The sequence below is a fragment of the Homalodisca vitripennis genome, chromosome 5 (genome assembly GCF_021130785.1).
Source record: "Homalodisca vitripennis isolate AUS2020 chromosome 5, UT_GWSS_2.1, whole genome shotgun sequence".
NCBI classification, from domain to species: domain Eukaryota; kingdom Metazoa; phylum Arthropoda; class Insecta; order Hemiptera; family Cicadellidae; genus Homalodisca; species Homalodisca vitripennis.
In genome coordinates, this window is record NC_060211.1 from 129732866 (window position 1) to 129748734 (window position 15869).

The 15869-nt window shown below is 30.0% G+C and overlaps 1 protein-coding gene across 1 annotated transcript; it reads left to right on the forward strand.

Annotated features, from left to right (window-relative positions):
* The first annotated feature begins 6132 nt into the window (after positions 1-6132).
* Positions 6133-15568, forward strand: LOC124363920 (chymotrypsin-1-like). The gene is made up of 6 exons (XM_046819192.1): positions 6133-6267; positions 7600-7724; positions 8390-8478; positions 10182-10428; positions 14452-14586; positions 15324-15568. The coding sequence occupies exons 1-6, from the start codon at positions 6222-6224 to the stop codon at positions 15462-15464; spliced, it is 783 nt and encodes a 260-aa protein (XP_046675148.1). The 5' UTR covers positions 6133-6221; the 3' UTR covers positions 15465-15568.
* Positions 15569-15869: the final 301 nt, after the last annotated feature.

The window sequence follows — 15869 nt, forward strand, 5'->3', positions numbered from 1 at the left end:
AAATAAACTGTTGAATATTTCTAACATATATTTTTAAATGGATAAAAACCAACTAAATATACAAAACAAATAAAAGCAAATTGTACTCATTTTAAAATTTTTGCACGTTTCTTGGTTATTTTGGTAACATTTAAATAAGCGGCCTATATTTGTTATTAAATTATTTATCGGATGTTGCAAGTGTTTCTAAGGAGTGAAGAGTTTGAGATCACAATTAATTTAGATTACCATATGATGAACTTATTAATTATAGTATCATTTAATGTAAACCATAAAAACCAAGAAGTCACCAATTTGTTAAGTATTTCTAAAAGGCAAAAAATTGAAAGTTATTGGCGTTCAAGAGTATTTTGAGTGGTTAAAGAGAGATTAAAAATTGCAATGTGTTATTTTTGTTATTGTTGTATTAAAATTCTTGTCATGTACGATTATTATATAATATTGAAGTTGGATATTATTATATTGCATGGTTCGATAATAACAATCGGCAAACGAATGTAGACAGCTTATTAAAGTCTACCTGACATTTATTAATTATATGTGCCAACTAACTCTCGGTATTTAGTGTAACTTAATACGAACTTCGGTAACCGTTCCACATCGCTTCTAAAGTATCCTCTATTAAAATCCAAAAGAATTCAATTGCCATCACCTATTGGAGGCCTATTGGAAGGTATTAATATTGGAATGTTGTGAACCGTCATAAACTGATAATGCCAGAGAACTGATAGGTTGAAATGAAATAAATGTTGCAATATTGTTAACTTATTACAAAGAACCATATTAATTATTAGAAGTACCTAAAAATCGAATGCAAAACTTTGTAATAATAGTTATTTACTACTGATTATTGCTAGCTCTTTTTATTATATTGAATAGCAATATTGATTCAAATTTATTAAAGGAATGTAAAATCATTTGTAAGGGAATTGAATAATATCCGCAAGTACAATGGTAATGTACATGTATTATTTGTGGCACACACCTTCAGACAATTTATCCTTCAAAATAGTATATACCCTAAATGTTACACAGTTTGTTTGTTACATTTTATAAATACACATAATCTACTGTAGATAATTTTTTATTCATTAAATTATTATCATTAAATTGTTATTTCTTTTGACATCAAGACAACAGACTTACCTGTATACTATAATTTGAAATACCTATAACGTAATTCGAATTGACATTTTGGTTTTGCTAATTTAAATAACCATAAATACCTATAAATCGATTGTGGTGGTAGCCACGTATTAACTGCCGTAAGGGCTTTTATGAAGTGGTTTCAAGACCTAAGTTACTATAAAGTAAATAAATAAGATTTCTTAATACACAAATACCTGTTTTTTTGGTTTTTGATGGCTCTCATCCAGAAGTAAGAAAAAGTTTTAAAATTATGCATAAGTCAAGTTTGATATGAAAATGAACGATTATTTCAACCAAATCAAAGTCCCAAAATCGATTTCAAATAGATGCCAATGACTTGGTAGTAGGAGTGTAGATTAATGAAATAACAAGACGAGGTTTTCTCTAGTGGTTCTTTGTCGACATATTTTAACATTTTTACCACTTACAAGTATTAATATTGATAAAAATACAAGTTTCCAATACATTTGAAAGTAGAACTCTTTGAAGAATAATAAGATTTCGGAAATTTTAAATCGTTATGTTTTGTGTGATACAAAACAAAGTTTTCTTTTGTGTAAATATGTGTGATACATCTTATACATTTTGTAACATTAAACATAAAAAAAAAATTTTCTGGTATTATAAACATCTTAATATTGTCATTTCCTGCGTTATACGTCAACCTTCTTCCAAACAAAGTGTGAACGTTAAAACTCAATTTACACAATGTTAGGAGTTAGTGAGACGTTTGTCTGTTTTTCTAACGTTCAGTCAATAATGTAGAGGAAGCTTAGTAGTTAATTAAACTTTTGGCTAAGAGTCTTTATTATATATTGCTTAATACTCCATCTAGTTCATCACTGTAAGGAAGATATATTCAAAATAAATAATTAGAAATAAATAATTACAATACTATAATTCATAGGTTAGGCAAGTGAGTTTTAGATTGGGAAACTGTCTCATCTTCACACCGATGATGATAGCAGTAACAAATGGGCAGTCTTGGGATATACGAGAACTATAGCTACATTCCTCTTTATGGTAAGTACAGTATTTAGGTGAGAGATTTCTGTCAAAAATGTTAAGAATATTGTAAATGACACAAAAAATATTATTTTATAGTACATTTTTAGTATTTAACAATAAGTTAACATATAATTGAGTGTTAATATATACTAAAGTAATTTATGAGCACAAATTACTGTTTTAGTGTTGTTTAGTTAATAATTTATTAACAAATTTGAATTTAAAAATTCTAAGTATATAAAGCATTACTGAAATGCTTTCTCATGCTACTGAAAAAATAATAACATTAGTAAACTGTTATGTTAATAAACTATCCATAACACATAGCTGTGAATTATTGATTTATAATACGTCAGATTCGTTTAATCTCAGCTATTTTTATCCTCCACAACATGTATCACGTTGTGGATAATGAAACTTCGCTGAAGTTTCATGCGCAATTTCTAGTCTAAAACTAATTTTAGTCTCGAGTCTTTTGTGATATGCCGACAGAAAATAATCATACAGGAAATAAACTGACACAAACATTACATTCAGCTAAAGTTCATGGTATTTTCAGGATGGGTTTTCTACCACAACCCTTTAATAATATTTTACTTTTCACTAATAATAAGTGTATGGGATAACTCCTTATTTAATTAAATGACCAATTAATTTAATTTTTTATTCAAAATTATACACCTAGATTTAAAATGTAATTAAAAGGCATATCTATTTAGTGGGATACCAGTGTACATAGTCTAATTGTTTACTACTAAATAGTTACTCTTTTGTTGAAAAAATAATGGAATATAAAAAGGAAAATATAAATTACACAACAATAGTCCCTTGCAATGTATAATTTATACTTCAATAAATCAAACATTTTAACATTTTATGTGAACAAATAATTGTAAATAAATAGCGGTATTCCAAGCGGTTATTTATTTGTAATTTTCTAAAGTTTAGTTTTGAAATAGCTACAAAATTAAAACTATAATTAGCTTGTAAGATTCACAAATGATGAGAAATGAACTCACAAGAAATGAATACACGGAAGAATAGACGATGACAGATCATAAGAATATTGACTCTGTGTCCGTGCTATCGACTTGATGGGAGCACATTTTATTTACAATAATGACCTTTAAATTTATAGAAATCAAGAAGTAAGGAAAGAAATAATATATTCTAGAAGTTTCAACCCCATTCAGCCCCTATAAATCTTTGATCTTTATGAAAATGCTTTAGTGTTTTTTTTATGTCATGATGCATACGTGAAGCAACTTTCTGAGATATTGCAGTTTTAAAATTATTTATGCGTGTGTGAGTGAGTGAAGGCTTTAAGTTTATATGAAGAGAATTTTTCAGTTTGTAAAACTATATCAATGTCACAAATCAGTATAAATAATAATATATGTTATATCTTTAAAACAAATAATTTCTATCCACAAGCAAACTGCTACCAATTTTTAGGCGATGAAACTAATGTACGATTCAATTATTCTCACAATGTATCGAAAGAGTGTAGTTTAAACACTATACAATGGGAAAGAACATGGCATATCATTTGGCATTTCTCCAGTCTTTTGTCTTTTCGTTTGAGATCTTATTCATGAATATATGCTCCTCTAATTGTGTATGAAACGTGTGTAATATGTTATTGTATTATAAAGTTTAGTACATTATAAGGACTGGATTACAATTTATATATGTTAGATGTACATATTCTGTTAAATATACCTTCCCGAAACAAAACTAAATATTTGTCATGTCTATTGTGTATATTATTAAAATTAATTTACAACGAGACAATACTACTCGTAAGAAAACATTTCAAGTAACTGTTTAAGTAAAATGTCCAGTTATAATAGAAATATACATAAGGTAAAGAAATAAATTCTCTGAACAATGGAATGGCGTGACAGGACCGTTATATTACAGCGACGTCTCTGGTTGAAACCATTTGGCTCACACAGCCTGTCCACACCGATCACGGGGAATTACTTCTCTTTAAAACAGCATTCCTCGCCAAAAATACATAGGAGTCCTCAGCATTCCTTTGAAAAAATGCTAGTCTAGCCATAGAAATATTGCATATTTATTTCATTTCCTCCCGTCTTAAAAGTACCCAATATATTTTTTTAATTTTGAGATTTGATTGTAAAAATACAATGAGTTTAAGTAAAGAATATTTACTGAAATATAAAATGTGTACAGTATCTGAATAATATATTTTACTAAAATAATATGATTTAAAAAAATGCAGTAGTGAAACTTAAATTAAAAGCTATTAATATAATAGCAATTAAATGTTTATAGTAAAGGTGTTTAAATTTTGGTGCTAACCACAATGCTTCATTTCATTATTTGGCATCCATCTCTCCATCTCTCTCTCTCACAGCACTTGAACAGCGGAAACTACGATAAGCCGACAGTTTTAAGAAAAATAAGACAGCGAGCGTTTGCAGGGGAATAATACACAAAACAAAAGGTCCCCTTACGGGCTAACACGACACGTCAAAGTCCTGTGACGCCGAATTATTTATCAACACCGCATATTTTTGTAATCTTCTTAGACGATTTTCTAACTATTAGTCGCAAACGGGTTTGTTTTAGTTCTAGTGTTTTAGTTAGTCCGTTCTCAAGATGTTAAATTATGAAAGATGTTAATAATTAAATTAACAAACAGATTAGCCAATAAAATATCCCATATTCCAGGGATTGTTGTGATTTCAAATTATGTAATGAAAATACTGTCTATTATAGAGGATAAATGTGAGCACTTACATTTTCATCATATCCTTATAAGTGAGTTAATTTGTAAATTTCATTATTTTATGGATAAGTGAATAATTTGTATACAAGGTGCGATAATGCCAGCACGCATCATCACTAAAACCTCTGTAGCTCATTAATTAACCTATATTTTTTGCTAAGTACTATTTGTTTATCCTGTGATTTTATCTTCACTATCATGACGATTCTTTCAAAACCATTGTAAAAATGTTCGCTTAATGAATTTCATTGGATAACTTACACAATCATCAAACTTGATGTTTCCTAAGTAGATATGACGCTTCATGTAAAATTTAAAAACTACAACACAGTTAGTTCACAAGATATAGTGCGGATAGATAGGCAGACATATATAAATAAATTGTTTCCAACCCCTAAAGTAATGGGCTTTGTTAAAGCACAGTTAAACAAACGGCTAACGTAAACTTGATTTGTTCAAAAACTTAATCGAAATCAGCCATCAAAATTTCACATATGAATCAAAGATGGCGGTAGAAAATGTGAACTAAATATTATGGGCAATAAGAAATGGAGGTTTTTGGTTGTTCGGTAAGAATATTTGAACAAACTTAGTAAACTGTGTGGGATGAATATTATTATAAAACTCATCATTATACATACTGAGCAAACAAAATAATTAAAACACATTAGCATCACGTTTATTGAAAGTGGTCATAAATAATTATGAGATTTAATGTGTTATTAAATTTTTGTAATGTTTGATTTTTTTAATGGAAAATGTAATAAACAACTTTGTTCTTATTAAATTTTTATAAAAATGGAATAACATAAAAAACATACGGTAAATTATTTCTAAGTAATGTTTTATCTAATACGGTTATGTTTATATTTTAACAGCACACATTGTATAACTAGTGGATCTCGTTTGAATAATGTTTTAAATTTTGAAAAAAAAATAAGATGGATTTCAATCGATATTATGCAAGTATTATAAGGCTTGCAACAGCTTTGGAAATTTCGTTTCGTGTAGCCAGTAAATTTCCCTGTCCTTTACTCAAGAGAGCGATGAGATCATATCAGATGAATAAAAAATTATCTTTGAAGTACTTGTGCTGTATCAAAAAACCATGTCATTTCAATGTCCATGTCAAATTATAACGATTATGGGAAAATCAAACAGATACGGTTTATCTTAACTTTTTCTTAATCGGTCTTGATAATTTAATCATATTTAAACCCGTAACACTATTTATATTAAATTATACGTTCTAACCGCTGGTAGGTTTAAGTAATACCTTTTTCTTCAGAGTTCTACAAATATTACAATGAAAGTGACATTTATTTCTTTTGTTGTGATACTACTGAGTTTATGTAAGTATTGTTAGAAATAAGTGATATTTTGTGTTCAATATTGTGTTTGGCATCGTTTTTGAGTGGTGGAAAAATATGAAAATGTTGAATGATAATTTGTTAAGGACAATTTATTTTACAAATATTACGTTCTCTATGTCACATTAGAATGAAATATAGTAAACGAACAAGTTTTGACGTTTTTAATTGTAATTTTGTGATAATATACCACAAAGTCTAAAAATAAAGTAAAAAAATAATGTTATTGTTCATTGACATTTTTAATAGTATCCATAAGGAAAGTCCTTCAATAAAATTTTCAATATGCTTCAGAAAAATATCAAATTTAGCTGTGTCTGGCTAATATAACAGAAACGCGCTTAAGTATAATTGTGTAGCTAAATACATAATTAAAGTACAATACAAATATATTTCAATCTGTTTGTCTGTACCTTTCCCCTGGAATATATTTATGTATCGACGGTGTCTATTAGGTATTTACAACGATATAGTAGTACATTTTTGAGAATAGTAGATACATTTTTATAACTCACAATACGTATTTTATGTCTACCGTCTAAAAGAATAAATTATAATTTATATATACTTATTCAACAATTTAAAACCCGTTTTTATATAATTATTTAATAGCCAATTCACTAATCTACACTATTATTTAAAACTTCAATGTTTTATATGTGTGCGTGTGTTTTACTCAATCATTTTACAATTATCGGAATGTTTTTAATTCTTTTTACATTTTACATCCACAGGCAAACTCTTGGCGATGTCAATTTGTAAGTGGGTTTTGACTGCTTTACCTTAAAAAGCAGATATAATGCTCAATAAAAAAGCCATTGGCGTAGAAAGATCACTTTCCAAAAATATCCCTCCTATCGCCGTCATCAAGAAAAAACTATATTACCAGAATTTTGTGCAGTCTTAAACGTCTATTTGCAACACTTTTGTTAATATCATTTCGGGAATTGGTTGATTTTTATTTTTTTTTTATTTTGGCGTTTGAGTTGTTCAATAATTTCTTTCGTATGTTTATATGTTCCATCTTTCCTTTTTGTGTTGCATTGCAGAAACATATTGTAGTTACGAGTATTTGATACTATTTTTAAAACTGAAAAAATACGTTAAGTACATTACATACAACATACGTGAACATTATCAATAAATCAAATATAAAAGTTTAACTTAAATGTACTGGAAGTAAATATCAAGTACTATATTATATTATAATATGTTTATTACTTTACTAAATTATAACTGTTTGGCAAGAGGGCAACAAATTGGTAAATATCATCATGCTAACAACATAAGCAGTAACAATGTTACGTTTTACAGGTTTGGCAAGGGGGCTACAAACTCGTAAACATCCTAGGGCTAACATCGTAAGCAGTAACAATAAGAAATCCAGTCTTGGGATAATTAATGGTAAAACCACTTCCATTCAAAAATTCCCATTCATGGTAAGTATATCTATTTCAGCGTATGCATTATTCAGTACAAAACTTTCACAAATACATAGCATAGCATATCTTTTTTACAATTTTCACAATATTATGTTTCGTAATTGTAATTATTTTCTTTTCTTAATAACAGCCTTCTTCTCAATTTAGTCATAAATAATTACGGTTTAGTAAAAATAAAGTAGATTAACAAGATGAAAATGCTAAACTTTTAAGTACTTTTAAAGTATTACGAGAATTTTAATACTTGCGTACATGTATTAAACTACAGGTAGTAAAACAGGTACTCAACTACATGATATACATATCAAATACTTCAAACCTAAGCAAATACATACTTAAACAATTAAAAACACAAGTTTATAGCATTTTATTTAATACATTTAATGCTACCGTTAAAATTTTTTTTAAGATTTGTTAACAGATGTTATTTATATATTATAGGAGACGAATTATTAAAAATCTATATAGTCTTGGTCAGTAATAACTTACATTATTAAACTATAAACTTTACCTTAAATTGCTAATGTATGTAAAATATATAGCAGTATTATAAACCAATAATGGCCCCTTGGCGTATAGTACAAAGGTGTGAATGAATGCATATTAGCACATTCACGCTGTTACTATACAATATACTCCTATTACAAAATCCTCTTTTGCAGGCTGCCATACTCCTGGATAATGAACTCTTTGGCTCAGGAGTTATTCTCAACTCCCGCTGGATACTGACTACTGCCTACACCGTTGATTGGTAAGACATACAAAATGGTTTTCAGCCCTTCCATAGTTTACTCATGGTAAAAAAGATTCATGTAAAATCTTAAATAAAGTCTTGCAATTTTAGAGCTTATCTTACGTTGAAGCGTAAAGATTCTAAGATTAATTAATATTCTAGCTCAAATATAAAAATTAAGATATTTAATTGAAATAAAATTCTTATGCCGTTTAAGTCTGCATGATATTTGCTCAATATCACTGCTATTATTGGCTGAGTGCCAGTGAAAACTGTTACTCATGTGATCTGGAGGGGGGGGGGGCGGTCACAAAATATCTCTTCTACATGTCTGTCCTAGCATATCTCGAGAACGAATTTTGATATATGCATATTGAAAATTAATCAGACCATTGTCAATTATACAAAATTAATGAAAACACAAACATACATACACACACACACTTAATTTTAATAAACATTTATTGAATAAAAAAAAGTACTTGCACCGCCGGGTGTGTGCGGTGCATATAGAAACTGTGTATGTATTCAAACACAGTTTAAGATTAAGCAAAAATCTAGTGTTTGATAACTGCGTTTGTTTAAGTTTGTGGGATATATCTACTCAGTGGGATATCTCGAGAACAAAGTGATTATTTGAATGTTGAATGTATCTTCATTTATACTTAACATCATCGAGTGTGTATAAGTCATCCTTCCATTTACCTACAGTGTACAGTTTAAATTTGGTATATATTTATATAATTAACCTTCAGGCTATCTATTTAATTAATGTACCATGAAGGTTTTTCACAGTACAACTTGATGAAATATTAACATAAAATTATGTACTTAACATCGTGTTTGAAGATATTGCATGTCGTCTCTACAGGATTTTGCTGACCTTTAATGAATCTTAATTAACCGTCATTGAAGCCTACCAGTCAGGGGCTCGATGGGATTTGTTCAAGAATTAAATTAAATATAGACTTGAAATTTATCTTCAAACATTAAAGGTTTGTAGGTAGTTTAATTTCGTCCCCTGGCAGAACTTAGCTGAATTATGTTCAAATATTACCTTTATATAAATTTTCCCGAGTAGTAATTTGTAAGTTGAGCAGTAAACTTTTGAGCTGCAAAATGACTACTATAAAGTTACATACAGTTGCTATGTACGATTAAAACCTTATTACCGTACCAAAAGTGTAATTCTCTACTTTTATGTCTCCAGGGAAAGTAAGTTCAAAGCAATATTATAATATCAATATTCAAATATTTAGTAAATTATAAGGAAAACCAATACAAAGCAATATTACCGAATGAAGGTCCAAAAGTTGTAGTATGATATGTTGGGTGTAAAACAAAATCGTAGCCGACAGGAAAAGGTTTATCTAATTTATATTTTATCTTCAACGGAAGACTCTTTAGTTAATTTAACATCCATAATTTAAAAATAATATAATATTAAGTTTTAACCATACTGATAGTACCTATGATTCATGAAATTAAGAACATTGAAGAATAACTTAATGTTTTATTGACAATAGATTGAAATTGAAAATAATATAAAATCAAAGAGACGTGGGTTCATATATTTCTAATTTGTTTTAATATGATACGTTTGAAAAAGAATAAACATTTTATCACACCTTGACTTTACTTAAACAGAGTGTGTAACTTCACCTAAACAAATTTATCTAGAAATACAAACTTTTTATGTCAGAAGAATTGTATATTTTTAGGTGGAACCCGAACAAGCTGTCATTCCGAATCGGCAGTACCGAGTCTGAAGATGGCGGCCAGATCTTCACTGTAGACTATGTTGTAGCCCACAAGAACTTCACGGGGTCCTGGGATAACGACGTTGCGGTCGTCAAGCTCAACAAGCCCATCAAGTTCGGGAAGAACGCAAAACCCATCAAGCTTGGAACAGAAAATCTCAAAGCGGGGACTAAAGGCTTAATAGCAGGATGGGGAGAGAGCTCAGAAGTGAGTAGTAGTGTCGTAACATTCTTGACCAATTATAACACACTTATAATCTAACAGGTAATACTATTGTTTAGTAACATTATACTGGATTGTTACTGGAAAAACGGCACACTACGTGACGTAACAGTCTTAGTTGAGGTTGCATGCATAATTTTAAATCTATATCTCATTTCATTCCCCATATTTCCTAAGGTCAGATCGTACCATAAAGAGGTTGATTATTCCAAAAAAATTTTAAATGTATTTACAATATTATGATGGAATAATACTAGCTATCTTATCAAGTAGTGATAGCTAGCGCAAACAAAACTTTACAACTGAGCGAACAATGTCAGTCAGAGTTCTTATCTAATCAAGATAACATACTGGTCACGGTGCTGCACCACTCACAATCCACTACACATACCTTATCTCACCGAGTATATATACTCAACGAAAACACTCTCTTAACTAACATGTAGTAGTTGATATTTCATATATTACTTCCTTATAGTAGATAACATCAAATACTATAACGTAAAATGTAATTATTGCTTAATAAATATATTCGACAGGAAACCTTTGTTATACAAACTGTAGTTAAGTATTTTTGAATTAGGACAACCATTCTAAACTAATTTTCAACACCCCTTACATCGTCTTTTGTGAGTAACCAATTTAGCAAGAAACTGTTTACACCTTTTGGATTTTGGAGCTAATTCTAATTTTGTTAATAAAATTTCATGATCTACAAGGTCGAAAGGTTTGGAGAAATCTATAAATATTCCCGATGATTTGTTACTATTATTAAGGCTGTTATAAACTCCTTCTGTAAAATCAGTGATAGCTAATTCAGTATTCTTTCCTTTTGTAAATCCAAATTGTTTAGGGCTGAAAAAATTGTGTTTGTTCAAAAATTCGAGGAGTCTTAGTTTCATAGCTAGCTCTGTAGGGCATCTCGCTTTCCGCTCTTGAAAATTGGTACAACAAAACTTTGTTTTAACTTGGTAAGAAACTCTCCTGATAAGAAGCTAGCATTGATTAAATGTAAAAGAACGTGAGCTATTTCTGGGGCAATTTCCTTTAACTGAAAGAGAGTCTCAGCCCACTGATTGTTTTGTTGTTTAAGGAATTTATTATATTCAGAACCTCTTGTTCACACATTGGATACAAGAACAAGCTATTTGTTTGGTACACGCAGCCGGAGGTGTCCACGCCATCAGTGTCGGGAGAGTCGGCCAACAGTGATCACGGGGCACTGATGAAATAGTCGTTAAACATGTTTGCCAATTGTTGTGGGTCCTCTACATTGTTACCGTCACTGTCTTACACACATGTTATCGGTCGGTTATCTCGCCTACCAGTTAGGCTGTTCACCAGCTTCCACTGCTCAGAACTATTACTATTAAATAGCCCATTACGGATGAAGACATGAATTTCCAAACAAAATTCAAAGTCAGCATATCAGATCTTTCTTGAAATATCTTACATGATACATTTCTATTTTCGTTTATTACATTGGGTTTCATATAAGAATTTAAATAATACAATTCTACACGCCACTAGTGAGGTCACTATAAAATAATGAGTTATCGAGATAGTTTGGCTACATGTTTTAATATTTTACATGTTGAATCTATTAATGTATTGAGTTTCTTTGCAAATTAAATTATTGTAATATTTTTCCGTTACCATCATGACAAGACATAAGACCATTGTAAAAATATTAACTAACGCTAAGCAAAATCCCATAGGGTGAAATTTACCATATTCTACTCAGTGTTCCTCACCCAAATGAGCTTCATGGACAATTTAGTCTGTAGATTAGTTTTTGTTTTACGGATATCGGGTGTACAGATAGACAGAAATGAAATTTTCTAGCCCAAGAGACTAGGCATCGATCAATGTATTGAATAAACAAATCTGAAAACACCGTTGACTGTCATATTAGTTTTTTCGCCTGTGATTCTTGAAGTGAGTTACTTATTGTATGAGTTACAACCTTATTCTACGTTCCTAACTTCCGTTTGGGATAGTAATATATTGTCTCGAAGGTTTAAACTTTCATAGGTTACTAAATATCCTCATGATTTCAAATAAATCTTTAAAATACCCACCTAAAATACATAAACAGATTTTATAAAAGGGCATCAATATACGTTGAATATTTACTCAACATACACATTTTAACAATACTGTTCACTAGACGTACATTAAACTTAGATACGAAAAACCCAACGACAGCAAGGGTCCTATAACATTTAAATTTTTGCCCGAACTTCTCATATAGCTGTTTCTTGCTGCAATACTTTCCGGGCATGCATCCTTTGTTGTTTAGTGCAGATTACTACTAAAAAGATGTGTAGATTTGTACAGTTTTATTGTTTTACTACAGATTGGGTTAAGATAAGTGTTTAGTGGTCTATATGATTTTATCGTCGTGACTTTTACATTTAGAAAGGCCCTTAGTGGAATTTAAACCTTATTTTAGGCTGTTTTTCAAACATAGTCACAGCCATTCGAAATAATTCTAATTTAAACAGAAAAATATAATCTTTAAATAAAAATTTAATTCTTACGTCATTACAAAGGTTGCACCATATAACTCTCTATGCACAGAATCCGTATGTTTTTAAAACTATCTCGTATAATAATAACGTACAGTCTAGTCGGAATAAAAAGTGAGAGAAAGACTTGTACGCGTCAGTTCTGAGTTTTTAAGTTTTATAATTAGAATTTACATTTTTGATTATTAAAAACTTATTTATTGTGTGTGTTGTGTGGTTACTGTATTTTTTCTACTATGACCAGATCTACGAAATCAACTCTGTTAGTTAATACAACCTGTTTTAAACAAATAATTCCACATGATTTAACACCGAGATCAAGATAAATTGGTTTACTCTCCAAACCGCTGATAAGAAAACGTTATCGCGCTCTTTATCTGATTCGTCCAATCTCTCTTCACCTGCAATAACTTGAGATAAGCAGCTCTCTGATATTGTTATTAAGACGTGCACCCATGAATGCCGTTGACATCCCTCTGTCAAAGTAGAAGGTTTCGTTAAGGAGAAAATGCCGGCACCTTACTTGTTGCAAACCAAAAAGTTTTACGCTTTAAGATGACAAACCTCAAATATAACGCGAACATTAAAATAAGGCCTCCTTTTTACTGACCTGCACCATTTTCGTTTAATAAAACTGAAACTACTGTCACAGAAAGAACCCCATCGAATAGAGGACTGAATAACTTTGAATTACACCATGTGGAATGAATTGCGTATCTATTACGGGGACACATTATCCATTCTTCTTTATTCTTTGTGTTTATCACAAATTGCTTAGTAAATTTGCGCTAGGAAACTGAGATGATTACATAGTTAATTTTCTGATTCGATGTAGTACTAATAACAGGTATCAAAAGATAAGGCTCTAGAAATAATTTTTGTGATCTTTTGAACGTTTTCTAAAATTAAAGAGGTACAAATGTTCTATGTATGAAATCTGTTTTATTGCACTTATCCAAATATTTCAAAGGTCTACTTAGTGTAGTGTATATCGAAATTTACTGTTTAAAATATCTTGAATATTGTGATTAAAAATTGTCTATTTAGTGGATTAAATCATGAATCTGCTGTACAATTCTTTCTATATCGTTTACCACGAAACATATTTTGAGCCAATGAAACTAAAATGACTTACCAAATATTTAAGGTTTCAGTTTGATTCAAAATATTACTGGACATCGAAACTGTAAATTATTTTAACCACCTAAAGTAAAACACTATTACTTTACGCTTTTTGAACGAAAATAATTTCAAAGGTTATTATGAAAATTACAAGAATTGCACTGAAATTTACAAGATAATAGGAACTCGTATTATGAAATACTGTATCTAAATTAAAACATTGAATATATCAATGTGTTAATTGGCATGAAATTTGCCTTCCTTGGCCAGAGCAGTGTATTTTTTACTTAGGTACGAGGTAAGAAAACTGTGTAAATAATAATTGTAATTTTTTATAAAGTCATTACTGTTTTAGTCCGAAAAGTCGTCTCCTGTCTTGCTGGAAGCAAAAGTGACAGTTTATGACTGGAAGAAATGTGAAAAAACCTACCCCAATGACGTCACCCGTAGACAGTTCTGTACCTACGACACAAAAACTGGACCTTGCGATGTAAGTGTATATATTACGACAAACATAATCATTATTACTAATTATAATCTTTGAAAATTTGTGATTAGCGAGTACGTGATGGCAAGATTTTTATTAAATTTAACACAGCATTTACATGTTTGAACTTGCATTATTCCTGAAACGTACTTACACTTTCAAATGGTTTTCTTGTTCAATAAGTTCTTAAACTAGTTAAGGAAAAATACTACATCAAAGATTTATTTGTAAGATAAAAAGTTACTATCAAACGTTCTCTAAAATCATATATTTGTACAATTTAAAGCTTTCTTTGATGTACAAGGTAGACAATTTTTATCAAATTATTACAAGTGATACTTCAAAGTGAGTAAATATTGTGCCGGAATGTGAACATCAATACTATCTACTGAGAGGTGTAATTTTCTATGGGAAAATTCGATAACAAGTCAAGTTTGTCGAATCTGCAGTTTTCTTCTTTTTTAGTGCGACAATTCTTAAAGTAATTTAGCGGTTTAAATGCGTGCTCTCATGATTTTTCTTTATAAAGCTTCATATCTTCTACTTAATTTAAAGATACTTCGTTAAGTTAGAATGCGAGTTCAATTTTATTATTTTAATTTGCTAAAAATTAACTTAGGAAACATATTGGAATTATAGTATTACCATTGTGTTTAAATATCACACTTTTACACAAAAAAGTTTCAAACTTATCAAGAAAAGTACCAATTTTATATAAGTGCAAATGATATCATGTACAGTTTGACTGGGGAGACCCGCTGGTGTACAAGGGGAAGGTGTACGGACTGTTGGCTGGGCTCAGCGATTGCCTCTCTTATCCAGCTGTTTACACGGATGTGTCTGCATACATTAACTGGATCAAACGTGCAATAAAGCAGTGAATGACAAGACGAATAGAAAATTAAGTTCATATTATATATTGTAACAGAGCTTATTTATGGATGGCCTAAACTACCATCTGTATTATACAGCAATAATATTTAAATTGTGGTTTCATTGTCCTACTAGTTTTCCAGGTTCTTCCACATTCCCCTGCAAGCTCCTTCCCCAACTGCCAAATTTAAACCAGTCGTTAAAATGTTTAAAACTGCATCAAAATAGCTCTGTCATCCAAGACATCAATGTATGAACATGGAGAAAAATAAAAGATATCAAAAAAACTAATTAAATTTTTTATCAAATATTGACAACTCAAATTCTTACAAATGGTTAATTTTCCAAGGTGCCAGAGAAAAATATACATTCTTTCAAAATTTATAAGTGAAATTATTATTTGATCATCTTTT

Bases quoted from the DNA above. Each gene is read 5' to 3' on its own strand.
- LOC124363920 (XM_046819192.1), top strand. From the start codon at position 6,222: ATGAAAGTGACATTTATTTCTTTTGTTGTGATACTACTGAGTTTAT. The intron at 8,479-10,181 runs GTAAGACATACA...GTATATTTTTAG, and splicing joins ACTGCCTACACCGTTGATTG to GTGGAACCCGAACAAGCTGT. The intron at 14,587-15,323 runs GTAAGTGTATAT...TATCATGTACAG, and splicing joins CAAAAACTGGACCTTGCGAT to TTTGACTGGGGAGACCCGCT.